At 35.3% G+C, this 23,358-nt stretch overlaps 1 protein-coding gene across 3 annotated transcripts in view; it reads right to left on the bottom strand.

Annotated features, from left to right (window-relative positions):
* Positions 1–23,358, bottom strand: part of MAP2 (microtubule associated protein 2) — a 309,591-nt gene that overhangs the window by 5,609 nt on the left and 280,624 nt on the right. For all 3 annotated transcript variants that reach the window (XM_030916768.1, XM_030916769.1, XM_030916770.1), the window contains 3 exons: positions 19,017–19,357; positions 5,212–5,304; positions 3,075–3,156 (listed from right to left, as the gene is read on the bottom strand). In XM_030916768.1, coding sequence (XP_030772628.1) covers positions 3,075–3,156; positions 5,212–5,304; positions 19,017–19,357 — 516 coding nt within the window. The remainder of the gene's footprint in view (positions 1–3,074; positions 3,157–5,211; positions 5,305–19,016; positions 19,358–23,358) is intronic.

Genomic DNA, 23,358 nt, shown 5'->3' with positions numbered 1-23,358 from the left:
AACATCCATTTGTTCTTCTTTTAAGGCTTATAAACTGTATGATGTTATTTAACTCATGCTTAGAGATGTAGTTATCCTTCCCTCAAAATATGCCTCATTTTTTAGAGCGTTATTCTTCCCACATTTTACCTGGCCATATGGGTCTCACTTGTTGGTTGTGATGAGATGAACATGATTTGTAATGATTCATAAAACAGACTTATCTTGGTTAGAGGTTAGAGGATATTGGACTTTCAACTAGATAAGAACAACTTCACTGTGATCTTATTTTTGTATTTTTGGTAGCCTCTGATAGAAATCACTTACTTTTCTTTTCTTTTTTTTTTTTTTTTTTTTTTTTTTTTTGAGACGGAGTCTTGCTCTGTCGCCCAGGCTGGAGTGCAGTGGCCGGATCTCAGCTCACTGCAAGCTCCGCCCCCCGGGTTTACGCCATTCTCCTGCCTCAGCCTCCCAAGTAGCTGGGACTACAGGCGCCCGCCACCTCGCCCGGCTAGTTTTTTGTATTTTTTAAGTAGAGACGGGGTTTCACCATATTAGCGAGGATGGTCTCGATCTCCTGACCTTGTGATCCGCCCGTCTCGGCCTCCCAAAGTGCTGGGATTACAGGCTTGAGCCACCGCGCCCGGCCGAAATCACTTACTTTTCTGATTATATGTTGTGTCAACATAATCTTGCTAAATTTTTGCTAAAATGTCATTTTTTATTGTTGGAGACGGTCTGCTCTGTTGCCCAGGATGGAGTGAAGTGACAGGATCATAGTTCACTGCAACCTTGACTTCCTGGGCCCAGGTGATCCTCCCACCTCAGCCCTCTGAGTAGCTAGGATTACAGGTGTGCACTACCACATTCAGCTTATTTTTAATTTTATTGTAGAGATGCAATCTCACTATGAACTGTCTTCTGAGAGGGAAAAACAATAACATATTATTGACCCAAAACATATTCAGAAAAGGAAGCTTAAGAAGTCTATTTCTGATGAAGTCCCTCTAGAAATTCTTATGCAACTGTTAGAGAATCCAGATATCTTAAACTCAGAGATCTATGCCTTTGATTTTTCAAATAATTCTTTCACCCATCAGGAGCAGTAATTGTGAAAGACTATTATCTTTGTCAAGCTTTATAAATGAAGTTGAGAAGAACAGATATTTCAATGTGTGCCTCCAGATGTTTATTTTCTTTATTTTCTCTTTAGATATTCCACATTCCAGAATAACTTTGTGAAAAGGTTGCTGCTGTCAAGGATTATTATGCTTACACTTCTTTATGAATTTAGTCATTTGATTCAGTTATAATAGAAGCAAGAGCTAGATTTAGAAATAGGTGAGAGTCCATGACAACAGCCTTTTATGACCAACAAATCATACACAAAATAGTTCCTTGGCTATATAAATTTTTTTCCATACATCTAGATCACAGGTGAGTTTGACTAACTATAACCTTACTGTCTAGGTTAAAGAGTGCAGCATTTTCTTCTGTATTCTGAAAGAAAATAGGCAGTGTTGCCAAGTATTCCAGCCATGCTGTTGACACAGCAGTACAAAGTCAATTCAGTGTTTGTACACTTCAGCTGTGGACAGGGGAATTTCGAAGATATGCAGTATGGGACAACCTTCCTGCTGCCTCATGAAAAACAGAGAAGCTAATTCCATGGCAGCAGTTCTGAAACTGGTAGTGAAGACTTCATAAATATAGTTTGTAACTCTTTGATTTGCTTTATAACAGACAGCCATTGACAAAATGAATCCTGATTTCCAGATGTTTTCAATGCATTTATCCATTTTGAAATTTATTCTACCTATCTTTGCTTTTCAACCAATAATTTATTAATAATTTTCTCCTGACTAGCAGAATAATTGTCAGCTAACAGCTCAATTGTTATTATACCTTGTTTCATGGGAAAAAAACCTGTTACTTTGTTTTTATGTTAAGATGCCAAACACAGACAGTTAAAACCACTTGCTTTCCTTTTGTTCTCAGGGATAAATGAATTGTGTCAAAATATTCTCAAGAAAATTACAAATTTGACAGTCATCTTTTATTACATATCTATGGAGGTAGAGTTTTTTCTTTGGGCAGGGTCTTGCTCTGTTGCCCAGGCTGGAGTGCAGTGGTGTGATCATAGCTTGCTGCAGCCTCGAACTACTGAAACTAAGTAATCCTCCTGCCTCAGCCTCCCAAGTAACTAGGACTACAAGCATGTACCACCATATCTGGCTTATTTTTATTTTTTAATTTTTTATTGAGACAGGGGTTTCCCTATGTTGCCGAGTCTGTCTCAAACTCCTGGCTTTAAGCAATCCTCCTGCCTTGGATTCCCGAAGTGCTGGGATTACAGGCATGAGCCAACATGCCCACTCTACAGAGGTAGAATTTAACAAAAACATGTAATACACGATATTCAGGAAAAGTGACTCATAATGTTAGATTTACATTTTAAAGGGAGAAAATCTCCCAGTAAGTATGAATATAAATTCTACTTTAGAGCACTAGTCGTATGAGATACTTTGAAAAACCAAAAGAGGTTCATGGTCAAATAAGTTGAGGAAACATTGCATTCTGCTGGAGATTCATGGTGTTTACGGACCTAATAAAGAATCTGAGAAATTCACCAGATAAATAGATTTCTTCAGCTTTGCAAAGCTACATTTTACATAATGTAGAAAGCCAATTTTAGGAAAAAAAAACTTTGGAAATGCTACCTCCATTCAATGTTATTATATATGAATACATGATCTGATATATTTTATAGACTACATATTTCAAAGGAGCTCCAATAAGCATGTTGAGTACATAAAGATAAATGCATCTTATGTACCTTTTAATTTTTAATTAAAATGTGTCCTCTTCATTGTATGATTGGGTTCACTTTTCCCCAATGAAGATGCCTTGAAATTTTCAATTTTAGTTTCTATTAATAAAAATGTGAAGTATCCAGATTTTAAAACATCCTTCCAATTAGGTATTTTGCAACAACAACAACAACAACAACAAATTTTCTCATCCAACCAAAAAAATTGGAATATTTCTTGATTCCAATTAAATATTTCTCAAACTACTAAAAATTATTTATTTACCTGGCCTGTGGCGGATGTTCTTCAGAGAGCCACATTTGGATGTCACATGGCTTAGGTCTATTTTCTTGGTAACAATTTGTACCTATGTGAACCACATAAGACATGCTTAAAATAGTTCAAACATTGACAAAAACCCAAGCTCATACATAAAATTTAGAAACATACCCAAAGTCACAACATGCAACAACATAGCTAGAAACCCAAACTGAAGTACACACACAAACACAGGAAGACATATTTTCCCATATATTCTCCCACATGTTTGGATTGGAAAGAAGAACCCAAGTGAAAGAAAACCCTAGAATAGAAGATTTTATTAGTTGAAAGCAGATTACGACACAGGAGGATAGAAACATATTAACAAGGCAAGCTTCCACTCAGAGAACTAAGCAACACTGTGTTAAACCTTTCCATAAGCAAAGAGCCAAGAGAAGAGATGCATTATTCTTTATAAAGTGATTTTTACATAAAAGTGACCAATGTTGCTCATAGTTACAAGAAGACCAACATTGTTTTAAGATACAAGAAGTTCTGAATGTGCTTTTCTAAGTTGTTTTCACATTGTCTTAGCTAGATGAAATTTTTCTTTCATACCAAATTATAAAATGATAGCAACAGGTTTTTTCTTCTGTGTTTTACTGAAAATATTTCCTCTCCCAATATTTGAAGCAGTGCTTCTCCAAGTATGGTCCATTGCCATCTGCACGAGAGTACTTGGGAATTACTGAATCACAGGCATCATAAGGACAGGGCCAGGATGTCTGCATATTTAAACAAGGGATTCTTTCCTAGAGGAAAATTTAAGACTATTGTTTTGGGAGATAAAGCTCCTCTACTTACTTTAAGATCTTTAATTATCCTAGTTTATCCTTTTCCACTTAGGTGTTTTGTCCAGCAGCACCTGTGTAAAGGATAGCTGGGTTCATCCTCTGATATCCTCAAGGTAATTACCAGGACTGGGGCTACTTTCATGAAAGTACCACACGGTATATACTTATAGTCTGGGGAATAAGGAAGAGTGGCAACCACAGAAATGTAAAGATTAACCCTGAGGCTTAGCCTAGCATACTTGAAGTGGGCCAGCAAACATTGCTATGGACTCTCAATGACAGTGACAGTTTTAAGCTCAGTGAAGCTACTTTGATTATCAGGCAACAGCTGCTTGTAGAAGGCACTTGCTTGTCTCTCTCTCTCTCTCTCTCTCTCTCTCTCTCTCTCTCTCTCTCTCTCTCTCTCACTCTCTCTTTCACTGCTTGATTCTACTTCTGCCCAGTTGGGAAGCAAGTAGCCAAGAGTTACTAGACAGGTGAGATTCTAGACTCAACACCTTGTAAATTACTTGAGTAACGGATGATCAGAAACTGAAGTTCAAAGAGATAGGATCTGTAGAATATAGTTAGCCTGATCACCTTTGAAAAACTATTCTTATTTTATAAAGAACCATGCTTCCTTTAGCTTGAGATTGACCATTTCAACTCTGCCTCAACCACACTTAAAAAACATGGAATCATCATTCCCTTCCTCTCACAGGATATTATTTACACTAAATGAAAGAGACAGGAAAAAAAATCCCATCAAACTAAAGTGTACACTGGACTTGAATCCTTTCACTTTGAATTATAGATGAACCATGCTCCACTAGTTTTGTATTATTCTAAATGATACCCTTACTTTCATGAATAATGAACCACTGAAGATTGACATTACATACTTTGGGCATTTACAAGTATATCAGTCTTTGCCTCATGGGTAATGTACATGGAGCTAGAAAAATATGTGCCCAGCTGACTTTTGCAGTGGAGTAGAAACAATGTGAGAAAATACATTGAAGACAAGAAGGTCAGCAACAAAGTTGGCAAGTGAAGTGGTTTTGCCATTCTCCAGAAAACCATGGTGCATTCCATCGAGGTTTTCTTTCCCAAATCAAAGCAAGAAATTCCCTGATGATCTTACAGGGAAGGATGGGAAGTCCATCACTGAAAATGCAAGACTACAAGCTATCATACCAGGGAGACATGTGGAACAGCAGTGAGAAAGGAGCAGTGTGTTGGAAAGAGGTGGGAAAGAAGGCAGGGTGCTGGCTGTGCAGGTGGCTCCACGCAATCAGGACAGCTTTCTAACAGGCACTTCTACTTACATTTCCGCCCCCAGCCGAATGTTTGATGTTATCCTTGGAACCACATCTGGACTGAACTTTGCTAAAATCGATCTTCTTGTTTAAAATCCTAACCTAAAAGGAATTGGAGGTAACTTCACTGTGCACTTTTCTATCAAGATGCTGGATAAGGGGAACCAGAATGGGTAGCATCAAAGAGGCTTTAGATTCCCTTCCACCTACACATTCATTTAAGAGAAAATCTCACTCTGGAACTGAAGAACAGTTCTGTCATGTAAATCTGAGCCCCTATTCTTCTGCACCCTCAAGGGTCAAATGTAAGAGAGGCTTCGAAATTCCACTGTACTTAGGTATGATCTGGAAACAGTTGTACAGATTGAAAAATAAAACTTGAATCACCTGTGATGGGGAGGCTACGGATGTTGTCAGCAACACTGGGACTCAGGCTCACTCTAGTTAAGGGTCAATAGTGGTTAACACTAAATCTTGTTCAGCACAGGACCCTAGAGGATGTGCCATTCCCTCACCCCATCAGAGTCAGCCATCACAATTATCCCACACTTGAATGTTCTGTTGGTCCACACAGCACAAATGGGGCTCACACATGGTGAATGCTCTACATCAGAGTTCTCATTCATCTAGGGTAAGAACCCCCGGTTTCCCAGGAGGGTCAACAAAGAAAGTTTGGGTTTCACAATTCCCTTGCAGGTTTGGTTCAGTGGCCTCCTGAAGGCCCCTTTCTGGCAACTTCTCAAGAGCAGTCATTTTCCATGAATGATCATATGGAAGCATTATTTCCATTTTTAGAGGCAAGAAAACCTATTGGTCAGCTGACCTGTAACTAGGTCATACAGACATAGGTCAGGCCTTGATTGAGGCCAGCAGATTTGAGGTTAGGTGTTTTATTTGTATTTCTGGGAAGTCAAACATTCATCTTGAAGACAACAGCAGATCCAGATCTGGAAGGACATTACTCTGGTTTAATGTACAATGTTACAACTTTCATGACTTATTTCATATGTCTTTTGAACCTTGCATCTTTTGGAGGACAAAAAAAGCAATCAAAGCATGGAAAGAAAGCTTTATTTGTGTTATTGTTATTTGTTCATTTTGTTTTACTTTGGTTACTTCTACTCCTTCTCTTTCCCATCTCTGCAATAGTTAAAGAAAAAAAAATAACATTTTCAATGCTTTAGGGGACAGTTTATCCTCTTATTTAAAAACTCTAAATAAATTTACCCTAGATACACAGCCACCCACCTGCAAGAATATTAACACATCTTTTGGTATTTCCAAAAAAGAATAAAAAATTCGAAAAGACGTTGAATCTTGACTATTTTTAACTAGGCAAAGCTTAATTCACAGTGCCTGCCTAACAAGATAGCTTGTCCCTTGCAGGGAAATATCATTGACAACTCTCATCAGCAACCCACGGGGAAAGCCTCTTGTCAAAATTTGAATTCAGAAGACAGAATTATTGGGCTAATCTTTAGGGCATAATAAAAGCTGCAACTTAAACAGGGTTGAAGATATTCACAGAGTCTGTAACTAACAATAAGTGTAGTTGCACTATAAATGTTTCATATAAGATGGAGATAGTTTTAAACCAATAAAGACCATTACATGTAAAACCTCATAGAGAAATTATTTTCTGAAGTTGAAGGCAAATCATTTTATTTATGACCATATCACCATAAATGTGCCCATTCCCATCTAGTCTTGGAATTTAAGCAGGGTCGGGCTTGATTACCACTTGGATGGGAGAAAGCAAATAATTTTGACTTATTGTTTATAATAATAATACTTTAAAGGATTCTCAATAAATATCTAATTATTTTGGCAATGACATAGACATGATGTGAGCTATTTTACTGATCCTTGAGAATACACAGGATTTCATACTATGTTTAAAAAATTTAATTTAGAGATCATTAGAGTACCAATCTAGTGACTCATTGCCAAGTGATCACAAGCCAAACATGAAATCTGATTCACTTGTTACAAAAATGGAAATTCTAAATTCAGTTGCATAAATCTGTTTGACATTAACATTTAATCAACTGTTTGACCATTTTTATGATTTCCAAAACAAATGATTCAATCCTAAATGATCACATTGCCAGCATTATTGAGAGATTATTTAGAATCTTAAAGTCCTACAACTTAAAATCTGATTTCTGTTGATTTTACCCAGATTTTCTAGAAAATCACAGGTATTCTATCAAAAAAAACTGCTTGCCTCTCTTGCAGGTAGACTTTCTCCACCTATGTCTGCTCAGCTTGTAATATGAAACAATCCTATCCTTTCACATGCATTACTGGCACTTTCTTTAAGTATTTCCATATTGCAATAGGTTTATATTATATTTTTTTGGTCTAAAATGAGGTGAATTATGACAGAATAAATGTAACTGGCCTCTCTAGACTTTTGTTTTCCATCGTGCTTAATGGTAGGGTAGAAAGAAGCATAAACCTCTTTGGATAGTGGACACTTACTGCTTATGAAAAGTTACACTCTAGTTTGACAACTTGCACCTGAATGTTCGCCTATTCCACGTGACTCACATTTATGCCGGAGCAAATTTACAAATTACTTCACACCAAAGATCTCTAGGGTCAATTACAAATAATTAGCATCTTAGAGTTCATTCCACAAACAACAGCAGGCCTCAGAAACCATTTCATAAAATAGAAAAACACATGGCTGCTGTGAAGGAGAAGGTCATATTTTAGCTCAGCTTTAAAAAAAAAAAACCAAAAAACAAAAAACGAACAAAAAAACAACAACAAGAGTTACAGTTTTAACTCTGGGTTCTATGGATAAATCTAAATAAATATTTATTTCTTTGGGAAGGGATTTTCAGTTTTAGAAAAACATTTGTTTTCCTAAAAACCTATGTCAAGGGAAAATTATTTTAACATCTTAGAGATTGTCTAGAAAAAAAATTAACTTCTATTTAACAAAAAAACTAATTTTCTGTGCTCATGATATGAAGGAAAAAATCTGAATAATAATTGCTCAAAATTTTCTCTAAATCACATTTTAATCTCTGCCAATTTATTTCAAGAACTTTTTTTTTTTTTGAGACAGAGTCTCGCTCTGTCGCCCAGGCTGGAGTGCAGTGGCACGATCTCCACTCATTGCAAGCTCCGCCTTCCGGGTTCACGCCATTCTCCTCCTTCAGCTTCCTGAGTAGCTGGGACTACAGGCGCCCGTCACCACGCCCAGGTAATTTTTTGTATTTTTGGTAGAGATGAAGTTTCACCGTGTTAGCCAGGATGGTCTCCATCTCCTGACCTCGTGATCTGCCCGCCTCAGCCTCCCAAAGTGCTGGGATTACAGGCGTGAGCTGCTGCGCCCGGCCTATTTCAAGTAAAATTTTTACTTGCACTATTAATACAAAGTAGGGTATTTGAAAGAGTGTGACAATCTTTTTTCCTACATACTTCATAGCAGAAGTGAAAAATAGATTAATCAAGTGGGTCATCTTCCTATAGCTCTCCCCTATTCAAAAATTCCCCCAAGTGCTCTATTTCTTATTAAATACATCAAAACTTCTTAGCGAGGCAGCCAGAGGTCTCAGCAATTCCGATTCTTCAGACTTCTATGTTACTTTACATTTTGGCCAGACTCTGCTACATTCTATACTTTAAGGACTGTGTTTACATTTAAAGTTCATCCCTGCGTTTTGTTATTATCTCTCCCTAGGGTGCTCTCATTCCAAGTTGAGTCTGTAACAGATTATTCTTCAAGGTTTGGTGCAATCAATACCTCCAGTGGGAGCTTGCAAAAAAGGATTCTAGTCTCAGGAATTTTATGCAAACATTGGTGATTTATTTGCACAAATAGTTGGCTTTCCATTCACATAGGGGTCATACAGCATGAAGAGTTGTATAAACATAGGTTAATGACATAAGAAAATTCATCAGAATTGCTTTATTTTAATTTTGACTAATTCTTTCTATTCTTCCACTATGATAGAGAAGAATATTGCAATTTCTTTCTGGATATTCTTTGTGTGACTTTACTTGGATTTTATCACGATGGTTTAATTGAAGTGATCTGCCACAGTGCTCTCTCTCTCTGCATATATTTAACTATTCCTTTCAATACATTAATACCTGTTCCCGTAAAATAGGGTTGCTCTAGGAAAGGACTGAAACAGAAAATGCAGGATATGCCTGCAGACAAGAAAAAAAATCTCTAAGAAACATGTAAAATGAAAGAAAATACATTCTCAATGTACACTTTTTAGTAAAACAGTTTGTAAGTTGGAGGCATTCATCCCAATGTCAACTCGAATTTCTTGAGCAATGAGATTTTGATTTTTTTTTTTAAATTGACACTCTATGACGCTGCTCTCTTTATCAAAAGATCCACATGCCAGCTCAAGGTGGTGAGATGTGGAGGGTGACTAGGAGTCAAATAATTTGGATTTGTCTAGATCCCCTCAGGCATCCATTAGGTATGAACCTAGGTTGCAATACCATTTCTCTTTTCCTCCATCTAAGTTGTATCAGAAAGAATGTTTTTGAGAAAGGGGAGTGAACAGTGGCACTCAACTGACTTCCCTTTAACCTTGCAAGGGTTTAAATTTCTCCTTTGAGTTTCCCTCATTTCTCAGGATGACATAAAATTAAGCCCTCCTTTGTTCTTGCATTATGAAAATACCCTCTTTCAAAAGTATTTTTTATTTCATAATATTCATTTTAACGAAAACTATCTGGCCTCTGTAAAATCCTCAGGTATCCTATACTAAAACAAACTATGACTACATCAGATAGTCCTGAAGATTGAAAGTTCTCTGGCACACATGATGTTCTTCAGAGATTCATCTGTTAAAAACTTTGCACTCTGGTTAAAATGTATGCAAATATTATAATCAGAATTATAACCATTCCTGCCTACATTGAACAAAGTTTCTTTAAAATTCTTTATATGCATTATAAACAATATGTATATTTAAATACACATTTAGGAAGAAATAACAGTTTATGTCAAAATGCACAATTCCACAAAACTCTAAAAGAAAAGTTGGAGAGACCAATTTTCCTATGCAAGCTGTGTCACATGGCACAGAAAGCAGAACCACACTGAAAAACCCTGGGTGAATGGATAATGCTGAATAATTTGGAAAGAACGTTTTAGTGGAATAGACATTAATGAGTTTAGTCACTAGACCCATCATTAAGTATTTGTAAGTGGTCTCTCAATGGGCACTGGAAGAAACAGTATGAGTATAACAGTCATTATGATTCATGAAAATGAACAGCTAATGAACTTTTTCAAATTTGTATACTATAGTTTTTTGACATTAAAGTTTGTTCTTGTTTAAATTTTTAAGAAATTCTAAGGAATAGTGGGCCAAATCAGTGAAGAAAATAACTTTTAAATACTCTGCTCAGTTATTTGAAAATAACCTCATTAGTTCCTATGTCTTTATTTGGCTTGTGAATGAACCATAGATAAAAAGGCTCAACAGGCCTCAACTTTGCAAACCCAAAGTGGTAATATTCTCATAATTTTTAAAAATTAATATTTACTCAACGTAACTCTAAACCTTTTCATTACTCCACGAAAGACATTTGAATTATAGTTACAAAATTCTGTTGCATAAAGACAGAGTCCTGATCTTAGGGAGCTTTCACTCTGATATAATGATGACTTTGATATCAAAAAAACAAAACAAAACAAACAAAAGCCTCGTAATAAATTTATTTATGCTGGGTTGACCAACAGTATTTTTAAAAGTTCATAGGGCATTTTATGATTCCTCTTATTTAGCCCTTATTGTAGCTCTCAGAAGACGGGAAGAAATGGCTTGGAAAAAACTTAAAATTAAATAAAGGGAAGACATTAGAGGAGGACAAGAAACAAAACAAAAAACAAAAAACCTCCCTTTTGCCTAGGTTGCAGAGACCATGCCTCATTGTCTCCCATTCCTCTTTTGTCATTTAGTGCCCAGCAAGCTTAATAAATGTTTGATGAAAGAATAAATATGTGAATGAGAAAGAAAACTCATTGCAATCTTTCTCTCTTCATCTTACATGTTATAAACATGCTTACATGGTAATAGCACACAGTAGACCTTCACAGTGGTAACCATTATTATAATTTCATATAATGAGGGAAAATCCTGTTTCACTATATTAGTTGCTTCCAGAATTAATCCATTTTCTTAAATATAAAATTGAAAGTAAACTATGTAATTAGCATTTAAAGGGCCTAAAAATGATCCGAGGGTAACAATATGGTTTGGATTTGTGTCCCTGCCCAAATCTCATGTTGAATTGGAGGAGGGACCTGGTAGGAGGTGATTGGATCATGGGGACAGATTGACAGTGAGTGAGTTCTCACAAGATCTGATGATTTAAAAGTGTGTGGAACTGCTTCCCCTTAAAGCAGGAACCTTCTTCACATGGTGGCAGGAGAGAGAGTGGAAGTTTGTATTCTGCCATGATTTTAAGTTTCCTGAGGCCTCTCCGTCATGCTCCCTGTTAAGCCTGAGGAACTGTGAGTCAATTAAACCTCTTTTCTTCATTAATTACCCAGTCTTGGGTAGTTCTTTATAGCAATGTGAGAACCGACTAATACAGATAATGCCTAAAACTTTATAAAAGTATATTTAAAAAGATTCCACCTCACATTTTACTAATTTTATTTCCTTCTTCCTCCCTCTCTATGGCTCCTTCTTCCCTCGTTACACCTGTCTTCTATTTCAGAAACACTGCTCTTTTACTCATTTTCAGCTTGCCCTTGTGGTACAAACACATATGGAATATATTAGAATACCTAAATGAATGTTTTTTTGATGAGCTGTAATGCATAACTACTATCATGCTCCAAGTAGTACCATGTATGTGAGAGTTTAAAATGACTTAAGAGTCTATTTATATGAAATGGTGCAATATACAAAAATAAGCATGATTTTGTTGCTTCCGGTCTACAGATAAGGACAAAAAAAAAAAAAAATCAGTACTGAAGGTAATGCAATACTTTAACAGAAGAGCTGGACCACTAACTCAGCTCTTAAATCCAATATTCTATTTGATGTATTATTTTTCAATATTCTTTTAGACCAAGGGTGTCCAATCTTTTGGCTTCCCTGGGTCACATTGGAAGAAAAAGAATTGTCTTGAGCCACACATAAAATACACTGAAACTAATAATAGCAGATGAGCTAAAAAAGTCACAAAAATCTCAAAATGTTTTTAAAAAGTTTATGAATTTGTGTCGGGCCACATTCAAAGTCATCCTGTGCCACATGTAGCTCCCAGGGCCACAGGTTGGACAAGCTTGGTTTAGACAAACATGGAAAGTTTCTCTGGATAATAATTGTCATGACATAAAACATTCATAATCATTCAACAGTGTCACTAAAGTAATGCACTTCTCCATGAATATGGCATAATACATTCATTTGATTTTCATTGCATAAATATTTATTGAGCACCTACTATGTATGGGACATTATGGACAAAATGGACCTCATCTCTGACTTCATGGAGCTTATGGTCTAGTAAGTGAAACAAGATAGACATTAAATAACTAATTATACAATGGAATATTTAATGAAAAATGTGGTGAGAAAGTTTGGTTACAATATAGAGAGTACATCAGATAGAGCAAACAACAGGTGTAAGGAAACCAAAAATTAATAACCATTGTGGCAATATCAACAAGAGAGCACTGCTTAGGCTAACATAGTGCAGAGCAGACTGAGTGAAATGGGCAGATTTAAGAGCTATTCAGGGCACAAAATCATTAGCACTTAAAGATGGTTAGGATATGGGATGAGAGAAAGTGAGAGGAAAAGTTGACTCTTAGATTTTTGGTTTAGCAATATGAAAGTCCTGTTATTTGAATAGATGTAATAATACTTAAAAAATGTAATAATAGCATAAACTTTCTATACTCAAAGATGTATGTGGCATCAGTCACACTGATGTCCTTGCTGTTCCTAGAACATGCAAGGCCTGCTTCTACCTCAGGGTCTTTGAATGTGTGGTTCCCTTTGCCTGAAAGGCTCATTACCTAGTTATCTGTATGGCTTACTCCTTTACTTCCTTGGAGCTTCTATTCAAATATCACCTTCTCAGGCCTTTCCTAGTCATCCTATCAGAAACGCAATTTCCTCTTAACATATCCTGAGCCTCTTTCTTATCTTTATTTTTATCCTTCATACTTAGCACTTTTTTACATATTTTTCTTATATCACTTTTTTTTTTTTGCTCACCTTTCCTCCTAGAATGTAAATTCCATGATGGCAAGAATTTAAGAAATCTGTTTTGTTCATTGTTATATTTCAGTATGTAGAACATAGCATGGTGTAGTAGGTGCTCAATAAATATTTGTTGAATCAATGGTCAAGTAAAGAAAGGTAAAACTTTGTATTTCTGGAGTTACCAAAGAAATGGAAGACAACTCCCCATGCTATTTTTAAGATGCTAAGATTGATACGATAATTAATATTTCATAATTGATTCTTTATATTATCCATAGAAATTAAAAAGCTAACTAGCTTCTATTTTAAAACCTTAATTTTTAGAATTACTTAAAAAATAACTTGTGAATTATAGGAGAAAACAAAAAATATGATAAAAATGCAACACACTTTTCCAAATTTAATGTAGTGTATTAATATAACACGTATTTTAATAGTGTATCAATATAACATGCTATTTGCATTAAATAATTTCATGAAAATATTATAAAAGTTCAGAAGCTTCAAATTTCAATCCTGATGTGATAAAAAATCTATGGCATGGAAAGCACTGTTAAATAAAATTACCATTTATTTTCATGTTACGAAATGAAAGGTAAAGCAAACAAAAAAGACTAAGGTATACAAAATTACATACTTGCAGATGAGTGACTAATTATTCATTAAAGACAAAGTATAGACTCTGATTTCATAGCTCAGCCATGGAAGGATGATATTTAATGTCCTATATGCAAGAGGTGGGTAATGTGAGAACTTCTGTTTCTTACTCTGTGAAAATGTGAGGGTTGGATTAGAAGGAGATGGATATCTCTGACGTCTAATATCCTTTAGTTTAATAGATCCATATAGAATGGAGATATAGAAACTAAGATTGCTTTATTTCTAGAATGTAATGGTATGTTTTACAGGTTCTCGTTTAATAGATTTATCTAAATAAACATTTTAAAAAGATGGCAGGGCAATGCTGATTGGGAAAGCAATACGCTGACAAATTTTACAAAGTTCTTTATATAAAGGTGAGTACCGTTTTTTCTTTAAAAAGGAGTGACTTGCATGATGATGCCATCCTTTGTAGCCTAGCTAACCTGAAAATGACTGACTGTAGCCATTAATGGAGCAAAAGCACATAATTCAGAGGCAATCCATCAGATCCACAGACATGGCCTTGCAGAGATCACGCTCTATCCTATCCAATGAGCAGTAAATGAAGACAACATCTGTGAAGCCACTTCTTTAGTAACTTTCAATTATTACAAGGGCATATAACTTGTGCTTTTTAGATTTTATTTATCTATTTTTTTTTTTTTTTTTTTTGAGACAGAGTTTCATTCTTGTTGCGCAGGCTGGAGTGCAATGGCGTGGTCTTGGCTCACTGCAACCTCCGCCTCCCAGGTTCAAGTGATTCTCATGCCTCAGCCTCCCAAGTAGTTGGGATTACAGGTGCCCGCCAACACGCCTGGCTTTTTTTTTTTTTTTTTTTTTTTTTTTTTGTATTTTTACTAGGAACGGGGTTTCACCATGTTGGCCAGGCTGGTCTCGAACTCCTGACCTCAGGTGATCCACCCACCTCGGCCTCCCAAAGTGCTGGGATTACAGGCATGAGCCACTGCACACCTGGCCAACTTGTGCTTTTTATACTCATCTTCACAAGATTTCTTCACAATGGAGAAAAGCAAAATATCTGTCAAAACATGTAGGAGCATTCCATATATATCTAAGTAACTATTTTAAAACCTGATTATTAGATAGAAAAGGTAAAAAGCACTATTCCTTGAGTTGTTGCCTAAATTTTTTTATGCTACATGTTTAGAGAAATTGCTTGTTTTCCTACCTTTGTTTAACTGAAGCAGCTGTGTTCTTCAAAAGCTAACATTATTTATTCTAAAACTTAGATTTAATGTAGATTGGGGAGCTAACTACACAGAGCAGTTTCAAATTAATACACTTAATAAGATAGTCTTCCCTATGCCTTGAGTTAAATCAATCAAGCTAATTGTCTACACTGAATCCGTGATTGCCCATATTCTTTCCAATGGAATGAATCTGTTTTAGCTGAAAAGATTAGCTTTATTGCCTTCTGTAAAGCTCCTCGTATCTTCAGCTAGCTTATCTATTCCATTAGGCATTGACTTGCCTCACTGAGCTGAGCCCCTCTGCCAACAGAAATTGGACCTTAACAGAAGAGATAACTGCTGTAAGCACAAAACCTGTACAAAAAGAAGGACAATAAATGTTCAAACTGGAGGCAAATAATTTGGGAAGCTGTTGAGTTCCTAAGATGCATATATCTTTATTATAGATTTCCTCTCCCAATTCTTAGAGATTGCACACATTTTAAAACCCCAACAGACTGGGCGCGGTGGCTCATGCCTCTAATCCCAGCACTTTGGGAGGCTGAGGCAGGTGGATCACGAGGTCAAGAGATTGAGGCCAGCCTGGCCAACATGATGAAACCCCGTCTCTACTAAAAATACAAAAATTAGCTGGGCGTGGTGGCACACACCTGTAGTCCCAGCTACTTGGGAGACTGAGGCAGGAGAATCACTTGAACGCAGGAGGCAGAGGTTGCAGTGAGCCGAGATCGTGCCACTGCAGTCCAGCCTGGCGATAGAGAGAGACTCCATCTCAAAAATAACAACAACAAACACAAATAAAACCCCAATAATAAAGTTGTCATAATTAAATCATTTGTATACAACCAAATTGCTTCAGATTTTACCACAATAGACCCTGTGCAGAGGAATTAAAAGTTACATCTTCAAATTTACTCCCATCTTCATTAATAAGAATTGCATGAATATTTTTCTCAGTTCCTAGAGACCATATATCACTATTACAAAACCTGGCCCCTGAAGAAAGCATAGCTCTTGTTCTGTCTTTTGAAATATTTCTGGGTTGGCCACTATCCATTCAAATGCCTTAGGAAAATCAATTTACAATTGAGAACAATGTGCTAGTGGTTTCAATTTCTTCAACAGTGTGCATGTATAGATGCTCAATCATCTAATAAAGGGTCTTTAACATGTCATTTTGATAATTTCAAACAAGCCCTAAAATACTTTTCCTTCAGTTGTTCTATAAGATCTCCAGTTTTACATGTATGGAAAAAACTTCTCCTCATTCCCTGTATCTGAGATTATACACTGTAAGGAGACTTTTAAGGAGATAGTGCTGAAGTGTTGAATGATAGGTTTTTCCTACAGAGACAGTTCTATTGCAATGTGCTATTATTTCCCAATTCATTTTACTCTTTAAGTGAATTTATACCATCTATCACAAAATAGAAGGCAAATATCTTTCATCTGGTTCTTATCTTGGTGAGGAAATATCTCCTACTTCTGCAAAAAAGTCACCTCATAACTCCACTGTTGTGGATATTTTCCAAAGTCATCACTGCTGAACTAGGATAATTTTGTAGCAGGTATAACACTTGCCTGATGAAAAACAGATTTGCTTCAAATGACACTGTGATTTTGAAGCTATTTTTGTTCTTTCTGTAATTTTTGTGTCATATGTATTTACTAGCCCTTAACCACCATAATCTCTAAGGAAGTTTTAGTTCAGCTCAAAACTATAAGATATTTTGTATCAATTTTATGAATTACCAAATATAGTAGAAGTCAATTTAAATAAGACATAAAAATACTCAAAACCAGATATGATAAAGAATCAGAAAAAGAAAACAGACGTCTTCACGTTTTTCGGATTGATTGAATCTTAGAAGTTCCTGCAAAGCTGAGGCTAAAACCATTCTTTGTGCCTATCTTAAGGAGTCCTTAGAAGAAAAACATGTAAAATTTCTATGTCAACTTAAAATAATACTTTTCTCTTCTAATTACTTTTTTAGTTTCAAAAAAATATCTTGGAGATAATTTATATTTCCTTGTGATTCTAAGAGGAAACAAATTATTTTAAGTACCAATGTTTTCCAGAATATAAGTAAGTAAAGCCCACATCTAGTTAAGGAGAGTAACAGGACATGGGAATATTTATTTTAAAAGAACTGATTTTAAATATATGTAATAGTTACTTTATTTTAGAGGACAGCTTGTCCAAGGCTAAAATGCAGAACTTTCCAAATGGTACTAAATTGATTTTATTCACCTTATGCTTTTAATTTATTTATGTATAAATATAAAGATGATGCAACATTTTAATATTTCCAAAAAGCTCAAAATATTTCCCTCTCTTGGATGTGCAAAATGCTGATGAATGCAAGAATAGTTTGAGTTTTTTAGGAATTACAGGCTTATAATTCTACTTTTTGCTTAAAAATGTTTCTTGTAGCTTCTAGTTTTCATAGCATCTGTCTATGAAAAAGTATCTTTCTATGACTCTATTATTATAGAATGTTATCATTGTTCTGAAAGGGCATATTGACCTCTCCCCTCCTGCCCCATTGGTTGATGTTTCTTAACTCTTCGGGCTTTCCTGAACAGAGCCATAATGAGACAGCAAAGAAGTTTGTTGCTAAATGAAAGAGCAACACTGAATTTTTGCTTCATTGCTGAGTAGGAGTGCCTGATAGCTTTACATTTTGGCAAGATCTTTTTTCTAAACTTGCCTGAAAATAGATTTTCTTTGGCATGAAGGAGGGATACCAGAAAGCAGTGGCACAAAATACAAGAGACAAGAAAAAGAGTGGCAGAAAAAAATATTGACGTTAAAAAGAAAAGACTTTCTTGGAATATTGAAAGAGCATTATAAGTTTGTTTATGTATAGAGTTACTGTTTTTATCTTTCTTTCTTTCAAAAAAAGATGTTGTTTTATATCTCTTCAATGACAAAAAGTTAAACTATCCTGAATAGATCAATATTATGAGATAAACATTAAATAATATTTGTATTATTTCCTTCCAGGCTAATTGCTTTGTCCAAACATATAGTTATAAGCAAGGTTCACGTCAAGACAGAACTCAAAGTCCCCTAGTTTGAAAAGATATGAATGTTTGCTCTGGGGAGCTGAAGTTAAGAGTTAGTAAGTAAGCTTTACTAATAGCTCTATTTAATACAATTAATCTTGAGTAGAAGTTAAAAGTCTACAATTTTATTCATCAGAACCATGTGTCTTTTATTATTAACACGAATACCTGCCCTTTGCAACATTTAGGCAATAGTAGCCAGAACTGAAACTCGGTGAAACATCCTTGTTTTGGAGTAAACATGAGGGAATGGTAGAAAATGTCATAGGAAATCCTTAGGAAATGAAGAAGGAGATAAAATTGGAATCACTAAAAGATAGCCAAATGAGCTCATTGTCAGAATCTAAAACAGAAAACTCAATTTTATGTCAGAAATATAACTTTAATCTCAAGTTAAAAACCATAAACCAATAGAGATACATTCAGAAAAAAAAATGTTAGTCAATCAACTAAAAGTTGGTAAAAATTTTTACCCAAGAATAAACAGAAGGAATGGGCATGTCATGTGATTTTCATTATATTTCAGATGCTATCTTCCTAAAGTCCAAACTCTTAGCAATAAATTGCAACCAGTAGCTCTTTAACACATCTGCTTCCCTTTTAAGAAATGTTAGCTTTCAACATGAAAAGGCAATGTAATAATTATTTCTGGTAGCAAATGTGTTCATGCAATTCTTACCTGTCCCCCTTTAGGCTGGTATTTGATGTTGTCTGTTGATCCGATTTTGGATTTGACATTCTTCAGGTCTGGCAGTGGTTGGTTTATAAGCCGAAGCTGTTTGGGAGTCGCAGGAGATTTTGGAGGAGTACGTATGATGGCGACCTTCTTCTCACTCGGCACCAAGATGGCAGACTTGGGGGTTCCTGGTGTGTGAGGGGTCCTGGGATAGCTAGGGGTTCCAGGAGTGCCTGGTGTGCGTGAAGAATAACTTGGTGGGGTGCCAGGAGTGATGGCAGTAGACCCAGGGGTAGTGGGTGTTGAGGTACCACTTTTTCCTGCTCTGCGAATTGGCTCTGACCCTGTATTAACAAGCAAGACCAAAACCAAACCAGAGTCAGACAATTCTCCTCAAAACATCCCTCTTCCCATAGATTGTTAGAAGTCATAATATGTTTAATTTCTAAGGTATTTAGAAACAATTATTGTAATGATCACTATAGTGCTCAAGAAGCTGAGAATCTCGTTTCTGAAATCAGGTGCATAACTCAGTGGCATTCTTCTGAACACGCATTGCTATCAACACAAAGAAAAAAACCTGATTTTTTTTTTTCTGATTTGTTCTCCTTAATTTTCATTATAAATGTGTCAAAAACTATTTTCTACTTGTGTGACTATTAAGGCATATGGATCTGCCTTTAGTTGGAAAAGAATTTACACTTAGTGTCGTATGCAGACCCACATTTACTGAAGATTCCTTGAATGATATGTAGATCATTCATTCCTCTATGTAGTGAATTCATTCTGGGATCCAGGTGAACATACAATATAGAACCATGCATTTAGGACACATAGTTTCGGTCCGTATAGAAAGGTCTGCATTTCAATATTCTATCCTTATATTGAGGAACACTATGAGGTGTAAATGTGTTTATGGAAGCTGTCAGACATTGCTCTACTATATCATGTATTCTTTTCCTAAGGAAAATAATCTCAGTGCTTCAAACAAACAAACAAAAAAAGTCTATTTCTTGCCTTAGAAACTTGGGATGTCCCAATATATTCCCATTGCCTCGTACCTGACTGTGTTTTCTCCTCTGTTTTCATCACTAGTTTGGCAGTTTGGTGTTAAATCCAAGGCCCCGTTAATTATACAGGATCTGAGATGCATTTCTTTGCCTCAAATTGAGCTCAGCATCCTATCATTATTATACCCACCCCCCATTTTCCTACACTATGTTTCTTTCATCTTTTGAATGTGCTTTGAATGACATTTCAAATACTTTTCTGAGAGAATGATAGAAATAAGAATGCAACACCTTATAGATTTCAAAGCACTTATGTGAATACTAACCAACTGATAACCAAACATGGAAATACAGTTGTTAGGGGCAGCTCTTATTATTCCTAAGAAATGAGAATATTGAGGCTCATTCACCCAGATGCTACTAACATCTAAGCCAGATACAATATTTAGCCCCTGAGGATTTACATTTCTAAGCATGCAAATTTCCTTTATAACATATTTTATAGAAAAGGGATAATTTTCATTTTTTACTGCCGATTAAGTAAAAAAATCAATGAATCTTCTGAAATTTTGTAGAGAATAAATATATAACAATTTTAAAGCCACTGAAGTGAAAGGAATCTTAGAGGTCACCTAATGCAATTGCTCATAAATATAGGAAGTTCTTTCTGAGAAGTGGACATATAATCTTTGCCTAAATATTTACAAGATGTGAGCTCAGGAGAGCTTTTTAGACAATTGTGATCTATGGAAAATGTAAATCTACCTGTCGCTATAGGTTCTATCTCCTGGAGAAACACAGAACAATTGTACTTCTTTCAGTGAACAGTTTTCACGTATCAAATGAAAGTGCTCCGTGTCTTTTTGGTCTTCTAACACAGGCCACAAGATAGTTAGACTCTTCAACTGATAATATGAAATGGGATATGAGAAGTCTAAAGTGAGAAATTAGCATGTGTTTTGTGATTTTTATTGCTTTTCACAAGAATTTCAAGACTAGGATGATACAACCACATCCAACTTGGCATTCTGTAACTTCCATGTCCTGGTTTGTTATGGACTAAGTTTTCAATGTAGATGTCTGTCTCTAAGTCTGTCTGAATACTTTCGCCAGAAACATTCTTTCTTTCTCAAATATTTTCTCTATTACTTCACCAGTTTTGAATAGCTAAGATTTTCTGGGAAGAGGGATCGTCCCTGTATTTTTTGCCATTGTATCTAGCCCTGGTGACTTTTATGTGAGCTGAATACAGTAGGTAGACAACATTTTTTTAAAAATAAAATGTATTGAATTCAGAATTCATCAAAGTGTGCTGAGGGTTTTTTTGACTTCATGGAGACTGAATTGAAGCAATATTCTGGATGTGAATAACAATTTTTACTATATGAAATAATTTTTTCTAAACTTCTGAGGAGTCATTTCCATACTTGTAGAAAACACTTTAAGCTTCATAAAAGAAGGTTTTGTGTTACATCTGGAGAAAGAGGATAAACTACAAATATTAAGGCCTTCACACTGCTGTTCAATATATATGATCAATTTTTATTGTAATAAATTTGTTCTTGTCATCAAAACAATAAATTTGAATGTTTCCTATTTGCTCTGAACTTGAAGAGGTTAAATCTAAGATCTAAAACAACTTTTAAGATATTTATTTACAAGTTACTTGATTAAACTGTGCTCTTATTTATCTTGTCAACTCCTCAATGACAATGGATTTCCTTCCTCTTGGGCAGATGAGCTTCCTGCACAACATTGTTTCCTTCAAATCTTTTCAATAGTTGCACAAAATGTTAGAATATCCCTGTGTACCATTAAGGGGATGGTAAGCAAGTAGATGTGGGCAGAGTGCTTGCTCTTCCAATCGTCTTTATGCCTTTCAGCTATTGATATGTAGAGGTAAAACAGACCCTATGTTTTAAAATGATCAACGTGTCAGTTATGTTCACTATCAAATAATACAATGCAAAATGCTTGTAAACATCAGTAAATTTAAAAAGTCAAAATAGAATTGGTGCTGAACATTTAATGAATCAATTCATATATAGATACACTTTAAAAGGCAGAACACAGTGGTTTGAAGAAGTAGCTTTATGGAGAAAGTGCCATTTTGCTTTTATAGCAACAAATACAAGCATAATTCAAGATGTTCTTTTGGAGAGTTCTTGGTATCTTTGTTTTGTCTCATCACCCTTGGGGTTATTAATGATGTTCAATTTCAACTCTAGATATTTGAAGTCTCTTCCCTGGAAAGTACTAAATCTTAAATGCCCTCCCTGCTAATTCATTTAAATAATTTATTTTTGCTATGATAAAATAATTATTGTGATTTCAGTGTTCTTAGCACATATTTCAAAGGATGCTAATACTCTAGGAAACTAAATAATGTTGGACACAATTACTCTTATTAAACACTTTTCTTGTAGGCCAAAACACTGTTTAAATGCCAATAGTCATATTTAAGTGGGCCAATTATTATTAAAATAAGGGTTGAAGCCAACTACAATGTGATAGTGGTAGCAATTTCCACCATTTTAAAATGGTTTTTAAATGACACAGACACTCTTCTCCAAATAATTCTACAGAGCAGTTCTCTAGTACTATTTCTTCCAAATCAATATAGAAAAGACTTTAAGACTTCAGGCTGTGAAGTTATCAGCAGGCTGAAAACCAAATTCAACCACTTACTAGCTGTGAAGCACTGGACAAGTTACCCTCTCTAAAAGGTCAGTTTTCTCATCAGTAGATTGAATTGAGTTTATTAATACCTACTCATTGGTTTTGCTAATTAAATTTAGTGAAAATGTATCTTAAGAGTTTAGTATCTATATGTGCTTAATAAGTGGTAGCTATTTTGGTTGCAACAGAAAAATACTTATGGAAGTAATTTGAATCCATGCTTTACTAGATAGTTTGCCACAATGCAACATATAAGTGTGTAATGATTGGAGCATTATATAAACTGTTATAATTGCCAATCAGTTCATGAATGGGCCATCAATCAAGATAATTTGAAACTATTGCATAGACTATACTATATTTATATCTCATTTGGAATGCAAATTTTTAACGAGTTGAACAGGATCCTGTTTTGATTGTTGATTTTCTAGTTTGATTTTATGACTTGGAAATCTAATAAGTGTTAAGCTTTTATACATGTATGTTTTTAAAAATTCTTGACTTGGTTTCTACATTGATCACTTCTTTAGAATTTTCCTTTTTTTGCGCTAAATTTGAAGCAAAAAGGAAAATATATTCTTAGAGAAATAAGTTTATCTCAGTCATAGATAATAGGGTAATATGTTACCATTTCCTCTATCAACTGTTTTTACTCA

The sequence above is a fragment of the Rhinopithecus roxellana genome, chromosome 14 (genome assembly GCF_007565055.1).
Source record: "Rhinopithecus roxellana isolate Shanxi Qingling chromosome 14, ASM756505v1, whole genome shotgun sequence".
Lineage (NCBI taxonomy): Eukaryota > Metazoa > Chordata > Mammalia > Primates > Cercopithecidae > Rhinopithecus > Rhinopithecus roxellana.
The sequence above is the reverse complement of the archived record's forward strand: the minus strand, read 5'-3'. Positions and strand labels throughout refer to the sequence as shown.